Here is a 24,495-nt window from a genome sequence, read left to right as displayed (position 1 = left end):
ATTGCTAAAGATTGGCATATCTACTTACAAAGAAAATAAATAAATATTTGGCGACTACCTTACACAGATTGACCTAGCCCCAAACTAAGCAAAGCTTGTACTATGGGTGCTAGGCGACGATATACATTAGATAAATACATACTTATGTACATAAAAACACCCATGACTCAGGAACAAATATCTGTGTTCATCACACAAATAAATGCCCTTACCGGGATTCGAACCCGGGACCATCAGCGTCATAGGCAGGGTCACGCACTACCCACTAAGCCATATCGATCGTTTACAGTATGTTTTGTATGTGAAAAGTTTACTCGCTATATTTTCTTTGTATAATTTCTAGCAACAAAAACTAGTACAGTCGCCATCAGATATATCGGAGCGGCCGAGGTGCTCAAAAATATCTGAACACGCACTCTAGCGCCTTGACAATAGAGGCGTGTACAGATATTTGTGAGGGCCTTGGCCGCCCCGATATATCTGACGGCGACTATACCAGACATAGATATATGTGACTTGAATGTCCATGCCAAGTTAAATGCCATTTCACCAAGTCGTTTTGATGATTATATATGGCGGCTAAGTTCGTTAGACTCAACATTATTAATTAATTGTTACCAAATGTATTTATAGGTATTTATTTCTTGTTTAAAATTTAATTCAATGAATGTTTGTTATATTTTATTTTTTCTTGATTATGTATGACTTGTCAAAAGTGCTTATTTTTAAGCCTACTTGAAATAAATAATTTAAATAAAATTAATAAATAATCCAACCCTTAATTAACAAAAAGTTTTGTATTTAAATATAACTGTTGTGTATAATAATTTTTGAGTTTGAGTTTGAGTTCAACGAATTTAAAAATGTCAGAAATTCTGCTACATTATTCTCATCCTAGACAATTTAACATGTATATTAGACAAGTTAACGATAAGCTTGTTTACCTAATCCGTTATAACAGCAGTGAACATCAAAAATTGTTTACTGTTTACACTCAGCCTTGACTCGACATTAGCGCGCTCATAATTATATAAGCGAATTTAGACCTTGTTCCGTAGACGTAAGATCTAACGTGTGCTTAATATTAGATGTATCTGATTTTAGCATATCCATCTTTGCTTACAGATGACTACTAAAAAGTTTATCTACATTACATATTTTAGACGGATTATCAGGCCTTCAATTGCTTATAGGCACAGAATAAATAATAGTACTATCGTACAGAAAGGAAACTTCCTACAAAACCGAAGTTTGACAGTGATTCAGGGACGAATCATGCTGTCCCTTTCTAATATAGGGCACTATCCCTTTCGGCTATTTAGGGTTGTCAAAATTCAAGTCACTGTCTTATCTGTGGTCGTGCACGCAAAGGGACGTCAAGTTGTGTCAACCCTAATAATTGCTCGGAGCAAAGCTGAGTCGAACGGAGCCGAGAATACCCGAAAGGAGGAGTTTCGCACCCCTGATATAGGGGCCGTGCGCGTTGGGTTGGAGGGTCTGCCATCTTGTGGCCGGAATTGTACCTGTACATTGACACTTCACGTCAAAGCAAGTGGGCAGCACTTGCTTTGTACCACCTACAGTTCATGCACGCTCCCTATACATTTTTTTAGGCGTACTCAACATAGGGTTGTCATATGAAAAGATGGAATGTCCTGACAAACTCTGGACAATACCTTAAAAATTATGATACCTATTCTCTAACCTTTCAAGTTCAGCAAGTACCTAGACTTGGCTCACGAGATAACCGCCATGTGGGATGTTGACTCGACGATCATTGTTCCTATAGTCGTGTCAGCGAACGGTCTCATAGCGAAGAGTCTCGACCAACTTGAGAGACTCTCGCTACACGGTTGCATCAAGGGTCAGATGCAGAAGGCGGTGATCTTGGACACGGCGCGGATAGTCCGCCGGTTCCTCTCTCTGCGGCCCTGACCACCGGCAGCTTGGGCCCTGCCCCGCTGCCGGCGGTACCCTAGGTTAGGTTTTTTATAATGTGTTTATTTAATTTTTGTATTGTTTTGTAAGTGCTTTTATATTTTACTTTTATATCCATATTATAAAAAACCCTAACTTAAGAGGAAAAATAAATAAAGGAAAACCTTTTATTATACATATGTAATAATAAAACACTACACCAATAGGCAACAAACATGATCCTATAAATCAGCAAAATCAGGTATATCTGGTTTTAAAATGACCTTTGATAACTGACATCACATCTCGTACAAAGTCAAGTTTGTGAAAAACGCACATAATTGTAATAAATTTCGATAATATTTATTTATCACGTCAGACTTGGCTTGGGTGCTACATTCATCTGTAACTAGTTAGGGTTCCGTACCCAAAGGGTAAAAACGGGACCCCATTACTAAGACTCCGCTGTCCGTTTGTCCGTCTGTCTGTCACCAAGCTGTAATGAACCGTGATAGCTAGACAGTTGAAATTTTCACAAATGATGCATTTCTGTTGCCGCTATAACAACAAATACTAAAAAGTACGGAACCCTCGGTGCGCGAGTCTGACTCTCACTTGACCGCTTTTTATATTATTGATACGTCTAGCACAGGATTTCTCGAACTTTTCACCCCGCGTATCTCTAAAGCGGGTCATACTGTAATTCATTCGGACGCTAGAAATATAATGTACAGTCGCCGTCAGATATATCGGAGCGGCTAAGGTGCTCACAAATATCTGAACACGCCTCTATTGTCAAGGCGTTAGAGTGCGTGTTCAGATATATTTGAGCACCTCGACCACTCCGATATATCTGATGGCGATAAAACCACGTTTCTCGGTCACTCAGCCAATGAGATAAATATTCTAATTAGAATAGGTATTGAATTTGTCAAAAGCATTTATATGTGCTAGTTATAATATTGAATACTTACCGTAAAATTTCGTGTTTTCCTTTATATCCTTACTAGTTTCTGCCCTTGACACTGCTCTTTAGTATGATGATGATGATTGATAAAAACCAGCTAAGTGCGAGTCGGGCTCGCGCACGAAGAGTTCCGTACCATTACGCTAAAAACGGCAATTAAATCACGTTTGTTGTATGGGAGCCCCACTAAATATTTATTATATTCTGTTTTTAGTAATTGTTGTTATAGCGGCTACAGAAATACATCATCTGTGAAAATTTCAACTGTCTAGCTATCACGGTTCATGAGATACAGCCTTGTGACAGTGGTGACAGACAGACAGACAGACGGACAGAGGAGTCTTAGTAATAGGATCCCGTTTTTACCCTTTGGGTACGGAACTCTAATTAGCAGGGATGTTTTAATGTTTATTTGGGCACAAACGGTACATGTTTCTTATAACTAGTGTCTTATACATAATTCATAAACCAGGACAGTTGCCGCCACTTAATAGCTCGTTAAAGAAAAACAAAATACGGGATAACTAAACTTAAAGATTAACAACGAGGGTCGAATTAGGACAGGGGCTAAATTAATAAAGATAAAACTATTTTTATACATTAAATTTGCAATTAAGTGTAAAGTTACAGTGTATTTAATTCGTTTGTTTATTTAAAACCAAAAGTACTTGACGTTTAAATTTAGACAAGGAGTCATTAAATATATCAATTTTTGAGAAAATATCATTATTAAATCTGCAAGCTCTTATCAGAAAGGAGTTTGATTTGTATTTCTTTTTAGTAAAGGGAATACAAAATAATTTATCGCTACGCCGTGTGTTCAAGCGGGGAGTTTTAAAGCTAAGTCTACTTTTTGATCTTTTAATGTAGGTAATTTAGGGATAATAAACCATTATCTCATCATCACAATTCTTTTCTTCTTCCTCGCGTTATCCCGGCATTTTCCTATGGGCGCGCTTGTCAACTAATCCCAAGAATTGACGTAGGCACTAGATTTCACGAAAGCGACTGCCATCTGACCTTCCAACCCAGAGGGGAAACTAGGCCTTATGGGATTAGGCCGGTTTTCCTTGTTGATGTTTTCCTTCAGCGATAAGCAACTGGTAAATATCAAATGATATTTTGTACATTAAATTCATCGCAAATCTTTTAAGATATCAAATCCGTGCCTACTTTATTTCTTTTAAAACTGAACAATCCCACTCCATTAAAAAAGTAAAGAATTCGTGAGCCGCTGAACATGAAAGGTTCTGATGAAGTCGGCTTAGCTTGCACGCGAGCTAGCCCAGTCAATCAGGTGGCCAGCCATGCGAATAAATCTGTCTGAAATAGGGATGGACTCCCAACTATATCACTCCATGGTCAACTGCTGAAACGTTCACCTCGACAAAGTAAATATCACCACTTTTGTTCTGTTGTACTTGTTTTATCTCTTTTGTTAATTGTACATTTAAACGTATGAAAGGCAAAAATATATTTTATCGCGTTGTACGGCATAGCCATTTCTTATTCTCATAGATAGATAAGATAGATAAAACGTTTATTTGGATGCTGCAAAACACACAATTTTAGTGTAAAGTATAAGTAGGTACATTGCAGTCAGAACAAAACTTAACTACTAAATTAAATTAACAAAAAATTTTTTACTTAAACACGAAATATTAAAAACTGTAATAGCATATATTAAAGAAAAAGTGACGAAGCCCTCCAGTGGTGAAGGCCGGATTCGAACCGGCGTCTTTAGCTATCGCGGCTAACGCCATGAACCCCTAGGCCACCTCGCCACTCGGTGGCCACTCGGTGGCGAGGTGGCCTAGGGGTTCATGGCGTTAGCCGCGATAGCTAAAGACGCCGGTTCGAATCCGGCCTTCACCACTGGAGGGCTTCGTCACTTTTTCTTTAATATATGCTATTACAGTTTTTAATTTATATATAGTAGTGTGACTACTTTAAAAAACACAAATCAAAATATTTAAAAAAAAATAATTTGATTTGTTCTCAAACTTGTTCACGAAATATTAGTTTTTAGTGGTTAGCTGCACGCTGTGTGCATTGCAGCAACAACAAAAGGGTTCCGACTCAGCTATACGCTCCACTCTATTGAGCGGAGCACTGATATTCTGCCGGAACCCAGATCACGTTACAGTTAGGAAAATATGACGGTGATAAGTATACGGTACTGTAAAAAGTGTGTAGTTGAGTGGTGTTAGAAAGTTCTGAAATAAAATACATAAATAAAACAGAAAATAAGCATAAACATAGAAATAAAAATAGTAGTGGCCATAAAATAAGAGTGAGAAAGCGCGAAAGGTTCGGTACAAGATCTCATAGCAATACCGATTAGATCCTGAAATCAGCAACCAAAAAGCCGTATGGTATCCCTGTTTTTTGTTTTTCAAGCAGTATCTTTTTAAACTGGTGTTTAAAAGTTTGCTTATTTTTGAGCCGTCTTACAGGTGGAGGGATATCATTCCAGCATTTGGTCGCGAGATACCGGAAACAACCGGTAAATGCAATCGTTCTATGAGGGTACATTTCTAAGAGACAACGCCGAGTTGACCTAGTGTCATGACGGTTGTGAAATTTTGAAATGTTAATCTTGGAAAAGAGATATTCCGGAAATTTATTGTTTAAGACGCCAAAGAGGAGACATGCAAGATGTAGGTGTCGCCGAGAAGACATATTCAGCATGGACGATTTGTTCAAATACGGGGTGATATGGCTTCTAGGGGGTATAGAGTAACAAAATCTATAACACGCATTTTGTACTCTTTGTATTAAGCGACGAGTTTTATGTTGCAGGCGTGGTCCATAAAGTATATCACCATAATTCAAATTTGAAAGAATCAGCGATTCACATAAAATCATGCGGACGTTCTCACTCAAAAGGTTGCGGATCTGGTATAAGACCTTTAAGCGAAAGAAACATGACCCCACCAGTTCACCTACGTGTTTCTCAAACCTCAACTGGCTATCAATCACTATACCTAGGTTTCTTGCTTCTTCTACGCGATCGATTGAGAGCCTTTGATGTGTACTCATACACATGTTGTTGTCAATAATGACATTGTCAAGTACTGCCATAGACAGTAGACAAGATGGCGCTGGTCGCTGCTGCAAAGGCTGCGTTCAGCTTATGGTTGGGCCGTGTCGTACGGCTGCGCTCGTGACCCAAAATGGTCCCGCCGGAAGATCAGCGCTGACCTTCGGTTCAGCATTATGCTGAGGCGAGACCATTTCGTGGTAAACTTCAACTCCTACCTATTTTATAAGTTTCTATAGCTTTAGTATACTTTTGTATGTGATTTTAGTTTTAAGTTTATCATGAATAAAACATTTGAATTTGAATTTGGATGTTGCGGATGCCGAGTTTTTGACATCCGCGGACGCGGATGCGGATGTCGAGATTAGGCACATAAAAAACGTCAAAATATTACACTTTAGTAATTTTTATTAAAAAAAAAAACGAAACTTTTAGTATTTGAACAAGAATATAGGTGCCCCACAATCGCATTACTATACTAAAGTCCAAATAAAACTAACTTTTCACTTCTTGTCGCTGTCTGTCATAGGTTAAAGTGCTCGATCGACGAATCACAAAAACGAAACGAGATTCCTATTGGCTAATGACGAAATTACCTAGCACTTACGCCGCCGCTAAGACGTTCCTGTACCTACCTGTTCCACATCCGCATCCGCATTAAGCTCCGCATCGATTTTATGCGGATGCGGATGTTGAAGATAATGCGGAAGTTCCGCGGTTGCGGATGCGGATGCGAATATTCGCAACATCCCTGGTCTAAAACAACGAACTAGAATACATTTACTATAGCCTCCTGACGCAGTTGTTTTGGATTTGAATCCCTTAGTTACACAATGAAAGTTCCGAATAGATTGTTGAATATGTACAATAATTTGTACGCTGGCTCTTAGGAGGAAAGAAGGATGATTAGAGCTCAATAATGTGTTCGTTTATTGTGCCGCGAGCGATTCTACTGTAATGCGCGTAACTTGACAACGTGAAATAATGTAATGCCGCGTAAGATATTATATACGTATATAATTTTACTAGCGACCCGCCCCGGCTTCGCATGGGTAGTTTAACTAATTTACACAAAAGCTTTACAAATTATACATATTTGATTTGTTCACAAAGTTGTGTTATTTTAGCCAATCAAAACTTTTAGTTACCAATGACCATTTTTTTTTAATAGCGGGAAATTGTGTATTGGGTAATATTTAAAGCTGCGTCCCCCAAATTTATGAAAAGGGATAACTGTCACATTCGTTTTTCGAAATGAATTTAATCGTGAAGAGATAACAGACAGACAAAAATACATACAGACAGTTACTTTCCATTTATAATATTAGTAGGGATTGGTCTAGCCATCGTCGTGAATTCCAAGAACATACAAACATATAAAAAACAAAGATCCAGTTAAAAATAGATTGATTTCAATTTTCTATACGGCTTTCAACAAGTCTGATTAATGTGTCTGAATTGTTATCGCTATTTTGTTTTCTGTCCCAAAAAATGTGTCGCTGTTATAGTGTTCCAAAAATATATTCGACGACCTTATTATCAGTGTCTTAGAGACGCGTAAATATATTTCTGGAACGTTGGCATGCTTGTCAACTCGACTGTACAGTCGCCATCAGATATATCGGAGCGGCCGAGGTGCTCACAAATATCTCAACACGCCGCTATTGTCAAGGCGTGAGAGTGCGTGTTCAGATATTTTTGAGCACCTCCAAAAGTCAAAAAGTCAAAAGCATTTATTTGTTCAACATAGGTAAGGTACATAAGTACAGATCTCACATAATCATTGTATCACTATGTTGTGCCGTAAAGCGTACAATCCACCACCAAACACGGCCACCTCCACGGCCCTGATATATCTGATGGCGACTGTACGAGACGAAGTGACGTTTTTAATATATTTTTCTTGTGTTCAATCGAGAATTTTTATAGCCCTCGACGTCAAAGATATATGTTTACACTTTTGCACTTTAGTCTTTTGTAATAAGACGAAAAGTGTAAATATATCCTTGACGTCGACTGTGCCTAGTTTTATAATCTTTCTGTATGAAATCATACACGTCATCATAAAAAATAGCGGATGAAACGCACCAAAAGTATCTGTCACAGTTAGAGTTGTGCCGTTCTCGGTAACATTCCCCATTTTGTACCGAGCGAGACCCATGCAAAATGGGGAATGTTACCGGGAACGGCACAACTCTAATCACAGTCTAATTTTTTTACATATAAAGATATATTATTAGTGACTGCATATAGGCCACAATAAAGTTTAGAATCTGTCAATTTGGGAGAGTTACAGTTGAAGTAGTATATCGATATCATAATATAGTTGACAGGACAAGACCAAGAGGTTAACATGCCACGGAAGATAAGATATTTTTTATCTCTCTAATGACCAATTTAAGTAAAAGTGGCCGTCTTTTTAAAAAAATTAACCACCACCACCACCATTAATTTAAGAGCCTAGCTCTTGTCGGTGGAGCAATTTCCATGTATCTCTTTCCTGAGCCTTTCGTTTGACAATTTGTTATGATCAAAGGCACGCTGATAGCTACTACAAGTTATTATACATCATTGAAGAAGTTTGTGGAGCGTAATATAATGTTTTTTATGTCTGTATTTCTCCTTCTCCTTATGTAATATTGTTGTGGTATTAAATCATTTTACGGTTTAGACTCACTTGTTTTAGTCACTAGCGCAATACACGGTCGTCGTTACTTGTCTCTCGTCTCAAGCACTAATAGGTCGTCGTACTATTAGTGCTTGAGAAAGGAGACCTAGGCTACTCTCCGAAACATGTCGCGCGAGTGACTAAAACAAGTGAGTCTAAACCGTAAAATGTTTTAATGTTAGTATGTCTCACAACAGTTTAAATTCGATTATTTTTGTGGCGTTAAATAAATGTATTTTCTTTTATCTTTCTTTCTTTAAAATATGTAAATTCAGTATTTAACGACGTACCAAAATAAATATTAAAAATAAAGGGGCCCACAGACTATCAGTCCGCCGGACGATATCGGCCTGTCAGTTGTTCGGAACTGTCAAATTTTTGTTCTAACTGACAGGCCGATATCGTCCGGCGAACTGATAGTCAGTGGATAGTCAGTGGGCCCCTTAAGTGTCAATTGTTTTTAGTATTATAAACAAAATGGCCTCGCCGATTAGCGTACAATAATCCATAACTTAAAAATCACGTCTTAATGTCACGGCTTACAAAACCTTTTAGCGAATGAAGGCTTTAGTGTCCTTGGCTGCGAGTTGATGGCGAAAGTTAATGTTTCAAAAAGATTATCATTTTAAAAAGCGGAAAGTCCCTTTCTTTCGGCCTTTCTTTCTAGGAAGCAGAAAGTCCCGTATTGAATCCTGCGTAAGGGCATTTATTTGTCTGCTAATACGCACTGCATACACGGCTGGCACGAGACTGCGTGAAATCGATCGCATTCCCTCTATCGCACCAATACATCAGTGCTAACCAAAGATAGATATAACTCCTCAATAGATGGATACAGTCTAAGGAAAAAACGTGCCTCGAAAATCAAGAAAATTTGATTCTCGTTCAGAGGGCGCTACTAGTTTTGGCCTACAGTCGTATAGATGGCGTTGACGGTTTCGTTTGTTATTTAACCATATTAACGCATATCAGTGAAAGATCATGGATCAAAATCATAAAAATAATTAATGCAAATAAAAATAATCATTTATCTATATTTAAATACATTCTATCGTATTTTTATAAATCTTCATTTTTAGTTTTAAAGTGTGTCGACAGATGGCAGTGAATTTACTGGGGTTACAAAATTTACTATGACAGTACCTCTCTAGTATAAGTTACTCTATGGTGCTAACGTAACGTAAACGTCAAGTGTCGTGGTACCGCTACTATATTTTAAGTTCGATGAAATTTAAAATATTTTCATCACACTCGCTCAGTAAATGTGGAATTGCACCTAGGCTTAGCGGGAACTATAGAAAAAGCGTTTTCCCTAGGGAGTTATGAAGTTTCTAGTATTATAATTAACAGTTTTTTGTCTTTATACTTTATTTTTGTATCGCAAGTGTGATGAAAAACATTATAGTCATACTTGTTATGGCCATTTTTTGCCCGGATGCTGCACTTCATGATAAAAGCAAGCCGCTTTGCACAGTGCTAGTAGGGACCAAACTGAGTGATTTGACCCGCAGCAGCGCAAGTTTCACCCCTTAGGAACAGAGATGGCGCCACTTCTTTAAAAAATATTTCAAAAAATTCTACAAGCTAAACCAATGAACCGATTTAAATGTTTAATATCTCAAATGAAAGCTCATTATATACATTACTTTCAAAAAAATACTCAAAAAATATATACTGATTACTTTCGACAAAAAACGGCATCTTAAGTTTTTTTTTTTACTCGATTGATAGTTTTTACTTGGTTTCTCAAAAAAAATGTATGAAATATGAATAGCGTAATGGATGTATATATTACTGAATAAATAATAAGTATTATAAAAAAAACCCGACACCGATACATCTCATACTTCACGAAATATAAAAGTTTGAATGTGAGTGTAAATTTCTTCAAAATATATTTCAAAAAATTCTACAAGCTTAACTATTTGACCGATTTCAATGTTTAATATCTCAAATAAAAGCTCATTATATACATTACTTATAAAAAAATACTCATAAAACATATACTGAACCCTTTTGGCAAAAAACGGCATCTTAAGTTTTTTTTCTTACTCGATTGATCGTTTTTACTTGATTTCTTAAAAAAAATATTATGGAACATGAATAGTTTAATAAATATATACCTATATATAGTACTGAGTATAAAAAAGTATTACAAAAAAACCCGACACCGATACCTTTCATTCTTCACGAAATATTTAAGTTCAATTATGCACGTTCTTACAAATAAATCCTTTAAAAGAAATCTTCAACCGCAGTAAGTGCACTGATTTTAATATGAAATGTGTCATATGAAAAGAAATCACCCAATTTATTTTAATAAATAAAAAAATTATAAATAAAAACTGAATAAAGTTTTTTCCTGGTGGTGAATTACAAAAAAAATATAACATCTAAAATTAGGAATTATTTTTATTTAAAGTGACTACATTTGTAAACAAAAAACTTAAATGTCCTCTTCGGGTTCATATTTCATATTTATTTATTGCAACCATGGTTTTATAGGTATTACAAATTCTTGGTAGTGCCACATGGACCCCGTGGGGGCATACCAATATTACATGCATACTTAGGATCTAATCTTAAATCTATGTGTATAATATAAAAGTAGGTCAATTTAGTAGTTTTTATACATATAAGCCGAAAAATAAACGGGCAACTAATTATTATTAGGTGATGTCAAATTATATGGTTCACCGGTAGATGTAAAACTGAAAAAGAATAGTCGTACTCGTACCATTCCAATACTACAAAATCACTGATCATACATGAACTGGTTGCTGTAGATTACTGTTGAATTATTTTTGTGCCTAGTTGATAACCATTAAACCTATAATTTTGTGCCAGACCTATAATTAGTGGTCAGCATGCAAAATAACCCTGGATTGAAAATTACATTAACTTACTTTTGATTTGTACAGCCACATTTGCATGATTTACACTGGGCTGTGCATGGCCAGCTGACGCGACGACACCCACAATGCATAGTTTCGCAGCCAGATTTGCAGCCACAATGGTCCAAGAGGCTTAATTGAGACCAAATCGCTGTAACTGCCGACCATTCCGGAGTCCAACTCTCTTTTTCCTCAGTCCATCCCCGAAAAGATGTACATGGTATGGAAACTTCTGGTTTCAGAGCGTTTCCCCATATATGGCCCTCTTGGTAAGCTGCTCGAAGTGCATGTTTATAGAGAGCAGCTGATGTAGGTGGCAGGGTTGGCAGATTCTAATTTCTCGGCCAAATCAGATTTGTTCCCTGAACGACGCCCTCCATTGACTGACAACGAAGGTGGACAAATTTGGTTTTCGTACTGGAAGAATTCATTCAGATCAAGCTGCCTTTCTCTGGCCACTATAAAAAGACGGGAAAATAGGAGTATGTCAACTTTTAAGTTTCTGATTTTGTCAGTTGTCAGGTGTGTAACTACATATTTTAATTTTAGTATAAAGTTACCCTAGATTTGTGTTATTGTTTGGCCAAACGAAACACATAAACGTAAATGAAGTTCACAAATATTTGTTTGTTTCAAAAAACAAGCTTGTGACAAGCCTGCCACCTACATCAGCTGCTCTCTATAAACATGCACTTCGAGCGGCTTACCAAGCGGGCCATATATGGGGAAACGCTATGAAACCAGAAGTTTCCATACCATGTCCATCTTCTTGGGGATGGACTGAGGAAAAAGAGAGTTGGACTCCGGAATGGTCGGCAGTTACAGCGATTTGGTCGTAATTAAGCCTCTTGGACCATTGTGGCTGCAAATCTGGCTGCGAAACTATGCGTTGTGAGTGTCGTCGCGTCAGCTTACCATGCACAGCCCAGTGTAAATCATGCAAAGGTGGCTGTACAAATCAAAAGTAAGTTAATGTAATTTTCAATCCAGAGTTATTTTGCATGCTGACCACTGATTATAGGTCTGGCACAAAATTATAGGTTTAATGGTAATCAACTAGGCACAAAAATAATTCAACATTAAATGTACAGGCACAAAAATTATCCAACAGTAACATACAGCAACCAGTTCATGTATGATCGGTGATTTTGTAGTATTGGAATGGTACGAGTACTTCTTAAAACGACTTTTTTTTTAGTTCTACATCTACCGGTGAACCCGAAGAGGACATTTAAGTTTTTTGTTTACAAATGTAGTCACTTTAAATAAAAATAATTCCTAATTTTAGATTTGTTATATTTTTTTGTAATTCAGCACCAGGAAAAAACTTTATTCAGTTTTTATTTATTAATTTTTTTTATTTATTAAAATAAATTGGGTGATTTCTTTCATATGACACATTTCATATTAAAATCAGTGCACTTAATGCGGTTGAAGATTTCTTTTAAAGAATTTATTTGTAAGAACATGCATAATTGAACTTAAATATTTCGCGAAGAATAAAAGGTATCGGTGTCGGATTTTTTCGTAATACTTTTATATACTCAGTACTATATATATATTTATTAAACTATTCATGTTCCATATTTTTTTTTATTAAATCAAGTAAAAACTATCAATCGAGTAAGAAAAAAAACTTAAGATGCCGTTTTTTGTTAAAAGTATTCAGTATATGTTGTTTGAATATTTTTTTATAAGTAGTATATATAATGAGCTTTTATTTGAGATATTAAACATTAAAATCGGTCGAATAGGTTAGCTTGTAGAATTATTTGGAATATATCTTGAAGAAATTTACACTCACATTCAAACTTTCATATTTCGAGAAGTATGAGAGATATCGGTGTCGGGTTTTTTTTCATAATACTTGTTATTTATTCAGTAATATATACATGCATTAAAATATTCATATTCCATACAATTTTTTTGAGAAATCAAGTAAAAATTATCACTCGAGTAAAAAAACAAACTTAAAATTCCTGTTTTTATCAAAAGTATTGAGTATATATTTTCTGTGTATTTTTTTAAAAGTAATTTATATAATGCGCTTTCATTTGAGATATTAAACATTTAAATCGGTTCATTGGTTTAGCTTGTAGAATTTTTTGAAATATTTTTTAAAGAAGTGGCGCCATCTCTGTTCCTAAGGGGTGAAACTGCCGCTGCTGCGGGTAAAATTGCTCAGTTTGGTCCCTGCTATCACTGTGCAGAGCGGCTTGCTTTTATCATGAAGTGCAGCATTTTGTTCATAACAAGTATGACTATTATGTGTAACTCGGGGCGTAATAATATTGCAAACTCGAGTCTATAAATCGCTCCGGCAAGCCATCGCGATTTAACTATACTCTTGTTTGCAATATTTAACTTACGCCCCGTGTTGCACAATGTACTATTAAATCATGTTCACTTGGAACAGTTCCATTTGTTTCGTTCAATGTTACGACAAAACAAAATCATCTCTATTTTCTACCTTGTAGGTTCTAATTTCACTGGCAAATTTTGCACTTTTTTTCTCGTAATGGAAAAACATTACGTGATAAATGATAATCAAACCTCGTTATCAATGTTGCTATACATTGAAAATTAGGGTTGTCAAATATCGATAAAACATTAAAACTTATTTATTATAGATCCAGCCCAGGGCCCGGGGGACGGGGGGTGATTGAAGGTAGATTTTAATTATTTATTTTGAATTCGTTGTATCTTCAAATAAAACTTCCGTTTGCCTTTATAAATTCGTTTACACCCTTTTAGATATATCACAGGTTTTACTATATTAAATAAATATGTGTCACTTCATCTTTCGCACAATTGTGCAGTCGCCATCAGATATATCGGAGCGGCCGAGGCGCTCAATAATATCTGAACACGCACTCTAACCAAAGGTAGATATAACTCCGTAATAGATGGATACAGTCTAAGGAAAAAACGTGCCTCGAAAATCAAGAAAATTTGATTCTCGTTCAGAGGGCGCTACTAGCTTTGGCCTACTGTCGTATAGATGGCGTTGATGGTTTCGTTTGTTATTTAAAAATTTTAACGCATATCAGTGAAAGAACATGGGTCAAAATCATAAAAATATTTAATGCAAATAAAAAAAAACATTTATCCATATTTAAATACATTTTATCGTATTTTTATAAATCTTAATTTTTAGTTTTAAAGTGTGTCGACAGATGGCAGTGAATTTACTGTGGTTACAAAATTTACTATGACAGTACCGCTCTAGTATAAGTTACTCTATGCTCTAACGCTTTCATAATGGAGGCAGTGGCGTAACTAGAGGGGGGCGGGGGGGGGGGGAGGCAAGTGCCCCGGGCGCCATCCAAGGGGGGCGCCAAAATAGGCAAAAGGCAGCAAAAGGGGAAATTTTGTCAGTCCATATCCTCTAGAAACGCCCCTGAATAGAGGCGCGTTGTGAATGTTGAGATGTGTGGGTGCCTTGGCCGCTCCGATATATCTGATGGCGTCTGTACGATAAAGAAATATGGCGATATCGTGTTTCCGGTGATAAAACATTTATTAAATGACTCACTGTTTACATTTTATGTGTACACAGTCGCCATCAGATATGGGAGCGCTGCCAACGTTTTCGTAGCGCCACGCTCGTAGCCGGTCCTAGCTTTTCCCGCTTTGGATAGCGACTACGAACGGAGAACCCGCCGAGCGGGTTCTTGGCACTCGTGTTAATACGTGTATCAAAAACATCAAAACAATCCTCAATGATGTTGGGTATATTATTGTATGTAAGAGTGTTGTTTTCTCTTCGACGGTGGGACGAGTGCCACAAGTAAAGTGGATAAATATGTAAAGTGAAGGTCTACTGCGGCGCACGGTATGGCGTAAGGCAAAAATATCGATCCAGACAAATGGCTCAAAAATATGTGAACACGACTTTATTGTCTAAGCGTACACATATTTTTGAAACTTTCGGAATGTATATATATTTATGCCCTTGACTGTACAATGTGCCGCTGTGTATCTTCACTATCTTCATATACATATCTCATTATATTTCGTACATAAGTTACATAACGACGACCGGTCTGGCCTAGTGGGTAGTGATCCTGCCTGTGAAGCCGATGGTCCTGGATTCGAATCTCGGTAAGGGCATTTTTTTGTGTGATGAGCACAAATATTTGGTCCCGAGTCATGGGTGTTTTCTATGTATTTATATATTATAATATGTCGTTGTCCGAGTAACCAGTAACCATAACACAAGCCTACTTGGGCTTACCGTGGGACTTAGTCAATCTGTGTAAGAATGTCCTAATATTTGTTTATTAATTGTTTATTTATTTATCTACGTAAGTTCGGAAAAACTCATTGGCACGAGCCGGGTTTCCCATTTGAATAGTATAATTGCTAATCGTTTTCCAATACTTATGTAGTTTTCCCTCTAACATTTGAATAATAAATAAGGTGAAATCCAATAATTTTATATATATCGAACACACGGAATAATACACCGAATAGCCACAGTAACCAGTCACATTTTATGGACATTCTACAGAAAGTGATTCGTTAATGTTACACTTAATTGTAACGCAAGTGATATAGTTTTTAGGGTTCCGTACCCAAAGGGTAAAAACGGGACCCTATTACTAAGACTCCGCTGTCCGTCTGTCCGTCTGTCACCAGGCTGTATCTCATGAACCGTGATAGCTAGACAGTTGAAATTTTCACAGATGATGTATTTCTGTTGCCGCTATAACAACAAATACTAAAAACAGAATAATATAAATATTTAAATGGGGCCATACAACAAACGTGATTTTTTTGCTGTTTTTTTTTCCGTAACGGTACGGAACCCTTCGTGCGCGAGTCCGACTCGCACTTGGCCGGTTTTTAAAAATATTTTTCTTTGTTACAGGACAATGAACCGTTTCCCTAACACCCTGTGATCATAATCTTCCCTACCATTCCATTATAATGTAATTAACACGCCATCATAACATTCCACATAAAAGGCAAACGATATATTTATATAGAAACTTCTTATGATAGTTACAATAGTAACTTTAAGTAAATAAATATATTTTCTATATTTTATAGAATTTTCCGAAAGTGCCACTGACAAATATAAATACATACGCTATAATTTATAATCCCTTCATGTATTAAAAACAGTGTTACATGTTTGTATTATAATAAAAAAAACTTAAGCTATATTCTAGTCCGAGTCTACGTAAAATAAAATAAAAATCTTTACAGTAATTAATTATATCTAATTACCACAACTTCTCCTAACACAATATTTACGTAAAATAAAATACCACCCCACGATTTTACTCTTACCTAATTACCACGACCTCTAATCGCCAGCACTCGTAATTCCTAGTCTACAACCTAATCACCACGGTCCCTAATCACCAGCACTTCGAACCGTGATGTGCTGACCTTACGATGAGTTCCTCCCCAGCCCTCGAGCCTTCCTCCCCCTCCACCACCACCCCCTCTTCGCCTGCGTTGCGGCCGCCAGAATACCCCCCATTCCAGACGTCTACGCCGAATTACATCGCCAAGGTAAGTGTCTTATGACTCCTATGATCAAGGTATTCCACCGTCCAATATCTTGGTACAATGTTATTGCGTCACACTCTCTCATTAAGCAAAATGTGAGACAAGAATACACATTGGACCTAGAAATTGGACAGGTGGAATTGCACCCTGAAACGTTTACGAAGAATACGAGGTCACCATACATTGGTGCAATTTAACTCTTAAAACTATACGCTGCGAGCAAGCACTATGGAGCTTCATCCTACACCACACACACTCACTTCACTTTTTTTTATACCACGTCGGTGGCAATCAAGCATACGACCCGCCTGATGGTAAGCAGTTACCGTAGCCTATGGACGCCTGCAACACCAGAGATATTACACGCGCGTTGCCGACCCTTTAAAAACCTGTACACTCCTTTTTTGAAGAACCCCATACTGTAGCCCCTCGGGAAAACCTCGGCAGGGAGCTCATTCCACAGCCGAAGCGTACGCGGGAGGAAATTCCTCTTAAAACGCACAGTACGCGACCATTTAGGTGCTAGGGTGTGAGGATGAACCCCCTGATGGCGAGCGGTGCGGTGATAGAAAGCGGCCGTTGGCATCATGTCAAACAATTCTTCAGAGCACAGCCCATTGTACAAGTTCACTGGCTCAGTGACCCAAAAAGGATCTTAACCTCTGACACAAGAGAGCGCCACTCCGCCCTATTCTGCGCCACTTCACGCTAGTTGTAATCCAAGTTACGTAATTTATACAAATTGGTGTAGGATGCAGTTTACATGAGCTTCAGATTTTTGTAGATATTTTTCATATACATTTGAGTCGCTTAACATCAAACTCGGGTAAATCCATCTGTCAGGTTATGCGATTTTGGTATTAAGAAAAGGTAATAGTGTAGATATTTGCTGAGGTTCGAATGTCGAATGGATTTACCAGTTTGAAGTTAAGCGACACATTTATATAGGTTGTAAAACTGAAATTGCCTATCACGCTTGCATACTAGATTAGTACGGCATATATGTCTGGAGACCTCAAACTGTATTATAATATGCTTCATTTTAAAGTTACAGGTGATCTGTATACATATAAGACTTGACAAGTAGAGCAAATACCTACTGTGTGGCTGTTCTCTGAAAATATGTCTGTAGATATTCTAACTGCTATTCTAACTAAAAAGTTTTTAGAAAACGGCCGTATTATTTATAGAAAAAATTATATATTCTTGTAAACTGAGCAAGAATACTCGAATGGTAAAGCCATGCTTGGTTTGACAAATATGCCCTTGTAAAAAAACATGTTCAATGTATTCTATCATCCATTTTCAAATGTTTCACTTCTATATTGCAATATTTCAGAAGCCGACTAATCCGTCGCTGAACGTAATATTACCAGCGCCACCCCTAACTCCACCCACATACGGTTAGTAATCATCAGTTTCGCCATTCGTAATTTATTCTATTATTTAAGGTTTTTTTTTGAGACCATGTAAAATCCACCAATATTACTGAATCATTAAAACATATTTTAATTGACGCAAACTGTAAATCTTAGATTTTAATTATTATTAAGCGTATTTACCTACCTGTAAATCCATAATGCTCTCTCTATAAGTATAATATTGTATGAAATGTTGACTTACCATGTAATGATCATATTACGTTATGGTTAATAAATAAACTAAAACTAAAACTATTATGAGTGTCCTTCTTGACTCTACTTATAAAAAAATTTCGGCGAAGGAAAGCACCATGGGGAAACCGGACTGATTACAATGATGCTTATTACCCTTCGTGAGTTTGATGATTAGATGGCACTCGCTTTCGTGAAAACTGCTGCCCAGGATGTGTCGTGGCAAAATATAAGTTTTACAAATTATTAGTAACCATTTTTTTTGGACGATGGTACACGAACGCTTTGAAAGAAAGCGGGGATTGTGTTCATGCTGAAAATGAATCAAATCCTTTTTGTTTTTTTTTTCGTACCTATTACAGTAGCCGCAAACCAAACTGAGGACTTCTCATTACCTCTCTTAGTGCCAGTAGCACCATCAGCGCCTGACAGACTGATCAACGTCACCCGGCGCGCTGCGGCGGCTTACTATTAAACTCCATACAGTAAAATTTAGCGAACTCTTTAACGATGACGAACAGTTTGGTGCAACCGACCCTTACTCTTGCTATGGCCAAGTGAATGACAAGATTTACGACAGCGGTCATCAATATAGCTGTATTCATAGCTTATTTTTAAGCTTAACATTGTGATATCCAGGCGAGCCAACTCTAACCCCGCCCCCGCGCTCTCCCGGCGCCGCGGCCACCCCCGCGACCCCCGCGTCTGGAGACCGCCACAACCCACCAGACGGGACCTCGTCTGATAAGGTAAGAACCGAATTAGTGTTGTGAATTAGATCTAATTTTAAATCTAAAAGCCTCTGGTCAAGGCGAAATCTGATTACACACATAGGTATGTGTGTTACAAGGTTGTAAAGAATGCATTCATATTAAAATCCTAAACGGAATAGTAGACCTTGAAAACCTTTAAAAACCTTGAAAACGATTCCCATGAAATGCAATGCTTTCTAAAAAGAGAACGCTTCAATTATCTTGGGGTGTGCCCATAAGTGATTTCGGTTCTTTTTTGTCGTAAATCGTGCGTTTACTCTCCGAAAGCAGCATTTGGTAAAATGAAACTGCTGATAAAGACTTTAAATTAATCGACAGAACTAAATTTCTGTATTCTTTAATCATGTTTGGCTCATTATAATTGTCTTGAGATGTACTATGAGCATAAATTATGTTAGTGGCATTGTAAAGTTTTTTAAAGAGCACATTTAAAACTTTCGCGTTTTGAACACATATTAAATCACTTACAATCGCACAACACACGACGAGGTTGTGGGTGGTCACACAAATCTCTGTTTTGACATTTTGCTGGGACGTCAAGCCGCGACCACGACCAGTGAAACCTGTGTCGAAACGTCGGTAAATAAAGATAACAAAATAAATTCGCGATAGACCCGATTGTAAGTGTTTCTAAAGACTATTTTTTTTTGTTATGTGATATTGTAAAAAAATCATTTACTTTCCAGTCGTCAGAAACAGCGGTAGGCGGTATATCGCGGACGCCGAGCACCGCGCTATCCCGCAAAGAAAGTTATAAAGCCCAGAGACAACACTATAGAAGAGAGAAAAAACGTGCTGCAACTGCATTATTGCACTCTATAGAGGACCCGTCGGTTGTAGTGCTTGCTGATTGGCTGAAGGTAACACTATCTATATGTAGCTTTACATTAGACATAGACATAGACGTTATTACATGTCAAGCATTATTCAGTTCGTATATAGCATTAAAATTTAATAAAATCCTTATGGATTAAAATATTCAATTAACACACAATTAAATTCCATTATAAAATTAAACACATTAAATTCCATTATTAAATTACACACATTATTAAATTCTATTTATAAAATGTTGGGTAGGTTAAAAAAATCTTTGATGTCATAGAAAGAATAGTTAGATAAGGGTCCTTAATGTGGTCCTGCTTAATGTGCAATAACGACTTTTCTATCAGAATTTCTGTTGGTATACAGATATAAAGGACCTTATTGCACTTGAAGTTTAAGGACCCTTCTGTAGTGGAAAGCCACATATAATATACACTACGATATGAAACACTCAATCTATGCGATAAAATTTGTATCAAAAATGTTTTTTTTTTAACAAAAATAATTAATTTTCAGGTCCGCGGCTCACTGAAATCATGGACGAAGCTGTGGTGCGTGCTCAAACCTGGTCTATTGTTGCTTTACAAGAGTTCTAAGGCAAAGGTAACTATTGCTAAGGTAAATCACTTCACATTTCATCCTAATCCATACTAAATTAATGTCATTACCGGGCCCAACGCGATTAAATTTCATTATTTTACCTTTTTTCCGACGTTTCAGCTAGGTTGCACTAACTGTGGTCACGGAAGATCACACGACGACGACGGAAGACGGGTTTTCCGTGACCACAGCTAGTGCAACCTAGCTGAAACGTCGGAAAAATGGTAAAATAATGAAATTTAATCGCGTTAGACCCGATAATCCATACTAATATTATAAATGCAAAAGTGTGTCTGTCTGTCTGCTACCTCTTCACGCTTAAACCGCTGAGCCGATTTAGTTGAAAGTTTTTATAGAGATAGTTTGAGTCCCGGGGAAGGACATAGGGTAGTTTAGACAGTAGTAATGACAAAGTCTGGTTATGTCATCATTAATGCCAAATTTCTATGAAAACATAACGTGTATAATGGCACTCCCTCGCATTGTTCTCTCTGCACTTTATTAGTCTATTCATTACCATCATTCGTAAAACTAAATAGAATTAAGAAGACAAGAGTGCTCACTCCAAACATCGGTTTTGTTACCAAAAAGACTATTTTCGTAGTCTACATCTAGCGTCAAGTAGCGGAACTATCAGTACAGCTACTCGACACTAGATGTCACATGTGTCGCGACTGACGAAAAGTGTATTGCTCAACAATTTATAACTAATATTATAAGCAGAAAGAGTTGAAAATAGAGTTCCGGTTAATTCGGTTATAATATTAGCAGAACTCGAGTTGTAGATGTAGGTGTCCAGACCGCTAAGCTTAAGTGGGACTGGGCTGGGCATGTCTGCCGCATGCACCCTGAAAGGTGGGCCAAAATGGTTACCGAGTTGTACCCACGGAACACCATAGATGGTGCTGGCCGGGGTGCAGGCAGGCCGAAAAGGAGATGGCGGGACGACTTGGACGCATTTTATCCGGATTGGCGGGACACTACAAACGACAGGGTCGAGTGGAGGAAACGAGGGGAGGCCTTGGCCCAGCAGTGGGACACTAAATTAGGCTAGTAAAAAAAAAATATTAGCTGAAAATCGTTGAGCATTAGACTTTCCGTCTGCCGCGACATCTATTGTCGAGTAGCAGTAAAAAATCCGCTACTTGACGCTAGACTACGAAAATAATAGTCGTTATGATAACAATACTGATGTATGGAGTGAGCGCTCTGTCTGCTTAATTCTCTTTGATTGTGCAGAATAGGAAACTATATCTACATATCAAGTTTTATCGAATTCTGACGAAAGAAAAGGCAAGAAAGTTAAAATACACCCGTAGCTTACCTTACAGTTTATTATCTCTCATTCCGAGGTTGCCGGGTGATCCTATTTATTAGGATAGGAGGATATAACCAAGCGGAGTAGCTATTAACAGGCGTTCCCCTCTGTCGAAAATAGTCGGCCAATGGTCATACACAATGTATGGACTGACGTTTATCTGACATGGCTATTTTGACGTTACGTATATATTTGATGTTCCCCTCCCCCGCAAAAATTGGCTGACATTTTTTTGTACAGCAAATTACAGACGTGGTGACTTCGTTTGGTTATATCCTCCTAGTATTTAGGTTTAAATATGTTTTTTATTAGGTTTTTAAGTACCTAATTAATGACATTATGTAAAGTTTGAGTTCACACTACGACCTCATAAGTTTTGTCAACAGAGCAGCCACTGGGTGGGCACCGTCCTCCTGACCTCCTGCCAGGTGATAGAGCGTCCGAGCAAGAAGGACGGGTTCTGCTTCAAGCTGTACCACCCCCTCGAGCAGAGCATCTGGGCACCGCGCGGGCCCCACAACGAGACCATAGGTTAGTATACGAGTATGTCATCCTGATGTAAATAACTAACTAACTAATGAGGCTCAACGACCCAAAGAAGGTATTGACTAGTGATGTACCGACTATTGATTTGGCCGACTAGTCGGCTAGTCGGCCAAATCCATAAATCATTTTCTCTCTTCAAAGTTTGCATTCGGATAGTCACTGCAGCAGCTTTCTCTAAGCTCTAAGTTCGGATGCTTTGAAAAACATTTGTTTTGCTCCTTGCGTCGCTTTAGCTTTTCGCGCCCAATTTTTGTAAATTTGATTTTGATAAATGAAATGTACAATATATGTAATATCATAATACGGCAACAAATATCCAAATAAAAAATATTTCGTTCAAATACAGACTTCACGCATGAAGCCTTTTGAGCATTTTGAGCAAAATAGACTTTCCGATCCTACGCCGTTTCCTGCCAATTATCGGCTTGAAGCTGCAAAATTACTACGACCTTTTCTGACACGGATTTTATATGGAGTCGCGGTAATTAGATTGATGCACCAACCTCTAGATTAGTAGCGCCGCGTGGGTATACAACGAGACTATACTTACGAGACTATTGTTACTAACATAAATGATATGCAATATCTAACAAATTTATGGACCATTATGTTTTCTTTAAAAGACATTTAATTTAATTAATTTTATTTTATAGGTCAGTAGATCTGCATTCTTAAAATTAAGTTTATCTAATTACCATCACCTTTTTTTCTTACATTTTGTGGAGTCGAGTTTCGGTTTCGTTCGTAAAACCGTTATTTTTAAACCGGTTTTTATGAGAACATTTACATAAAGTTCTTATCTGATTAACTGGTTTAGAACAATAAAAACCGGTTTCTTCCTATGTGTATCTATGTTTACGCGGCACACAACCTGGTCGGCCGGCCGTCTGGTCGTTCATCGAATAAACCGGTTTATTTAGGTTACAATAAAATTATTGTCTTCGGTTACCGCGATAGTTACTCATGAAATAAAACTATGAAAACGGATTATATCGCGTATATTGTCTATTATATATTGTATATTATATTATATTGTATATTATATACAATATACGCGATATAATCCGTTTTCATAGTTTTATTTCATTACAATAAAATTCTTAAAACGTTCGTTCTCATGATAGTTCGGAGTAAAACCGGATTAAACCGGTATCTATTAAACCAGTTCCGAGCCTTGATTTTAAACTGTTTAGTTAAAATTAATTTAGTTTTTGTTTGCACGCAGGAGCGGTGGTGCAGCCCCTCCCGACGGCGCACCTCATATTCCGGGCCCCCTCGCAGGCGGCGGGGCACTGCTGGCTCGACGGGCTCGAGCTAGCCCTACGCTGCAGCAATGCTATGCTCAGGTATTTATTTAATCCACAGAAAGAAAATTGCCTGTTTCATACATTTTGGCTTTTTCTATGGGAGGGTAAATTTTTTCGCGATTTCGTGGTTGGTCCCATAGTAAAAGTTGCTCAGTATAATCCCAAAACCTCCCTGGCAACGGGAATGCACTTATTTTTTAGCCACCGTGTATAGTGGTTCGTTTTTATTTTTGGCCAATACGCTTCACAACGTAATTAAGAATACAAAGCAATCGTTAGGTTTACCGCAAAACACGTTGTAAAAATTCGTTAGAACCATGTAGAAGGTCTAACGGATTATCGACTCTATCTCTATGAGCAATAGGTTAAAAGTCAAATAATACGCTGTGATGTGGATTGCCCAAAAACAAAAACGAAACAGTATATGAAACATGAATCTAGTATAACTGGATCGGTCATGAGGGGCGGGGGGAAGGGGGAAATGACCGAACGGGATAGTCT

General features: G+C 37.5%; 1 protein-coding gene across 3 annotated transcripts in view; it reads left to right on the top strand.

Moving 5' to 3' along the window:
• The window catches only part of LOC134753256 (oxysterol-binding protein-related protein 8), a 63,645-nt gene that overhangs the window by 3,590 nt on the left and 35,560 nt on the right, over positions 1-24,495 (top strand). Inside the window, exons 2-8 of one of the 3 annotated variants that reach the window (XM_063689083.1) lie at positions 16,912-17,015; positions 18,352-18,415; positions 19,265-19,374; positions 20,085-20,258; positions 20,740-20,841; positions 22,528-22,672; positions 23,913-24,033. In XM_063689083.1, the coding sequence (XP_063545153.1) occupies positions 16,912-17,015; positions 18,352-18,415; positions 19,265-19,374; positions 20,085-20,258; positions 20,740-20,841; positions 22,528-22,672; positions 23,913-24,033 (820 nt within the window). Of the gene's footprint in view, positions 1-16,362; positions 17,016-18,351; positions 18,416-19,264; positions 19,375-20,084; positions 20,259-20,739; positions 20,842-22,527; positions 22,673-23,912; positions 24,034-24,495 lie in introns of all 3 variants that reach the window. The other 2 variants (XM_063689084.1, XM_063689086.1) reach the window with 2 other exon arrangements.

This window comes from Cydia strobilella, chromosome 26 (assembly GCF_947568885.1).
Source record: "Cydia strobilella chromosome 26, ilCydStro3.1, whole genome shotgun sequence".
NCBI classification, from domain to species: Eukaryota; Metazoa; Arthropoda; class Insecta; order Lepidoptera; family Tortricidae; genus Cydia; species Cydia strobilella.
The sequence above is the reverse complement of the archived record's forward strand: the minus strand, read 5'-3'. Positions and strand labels throughout refer to the sequence as shown.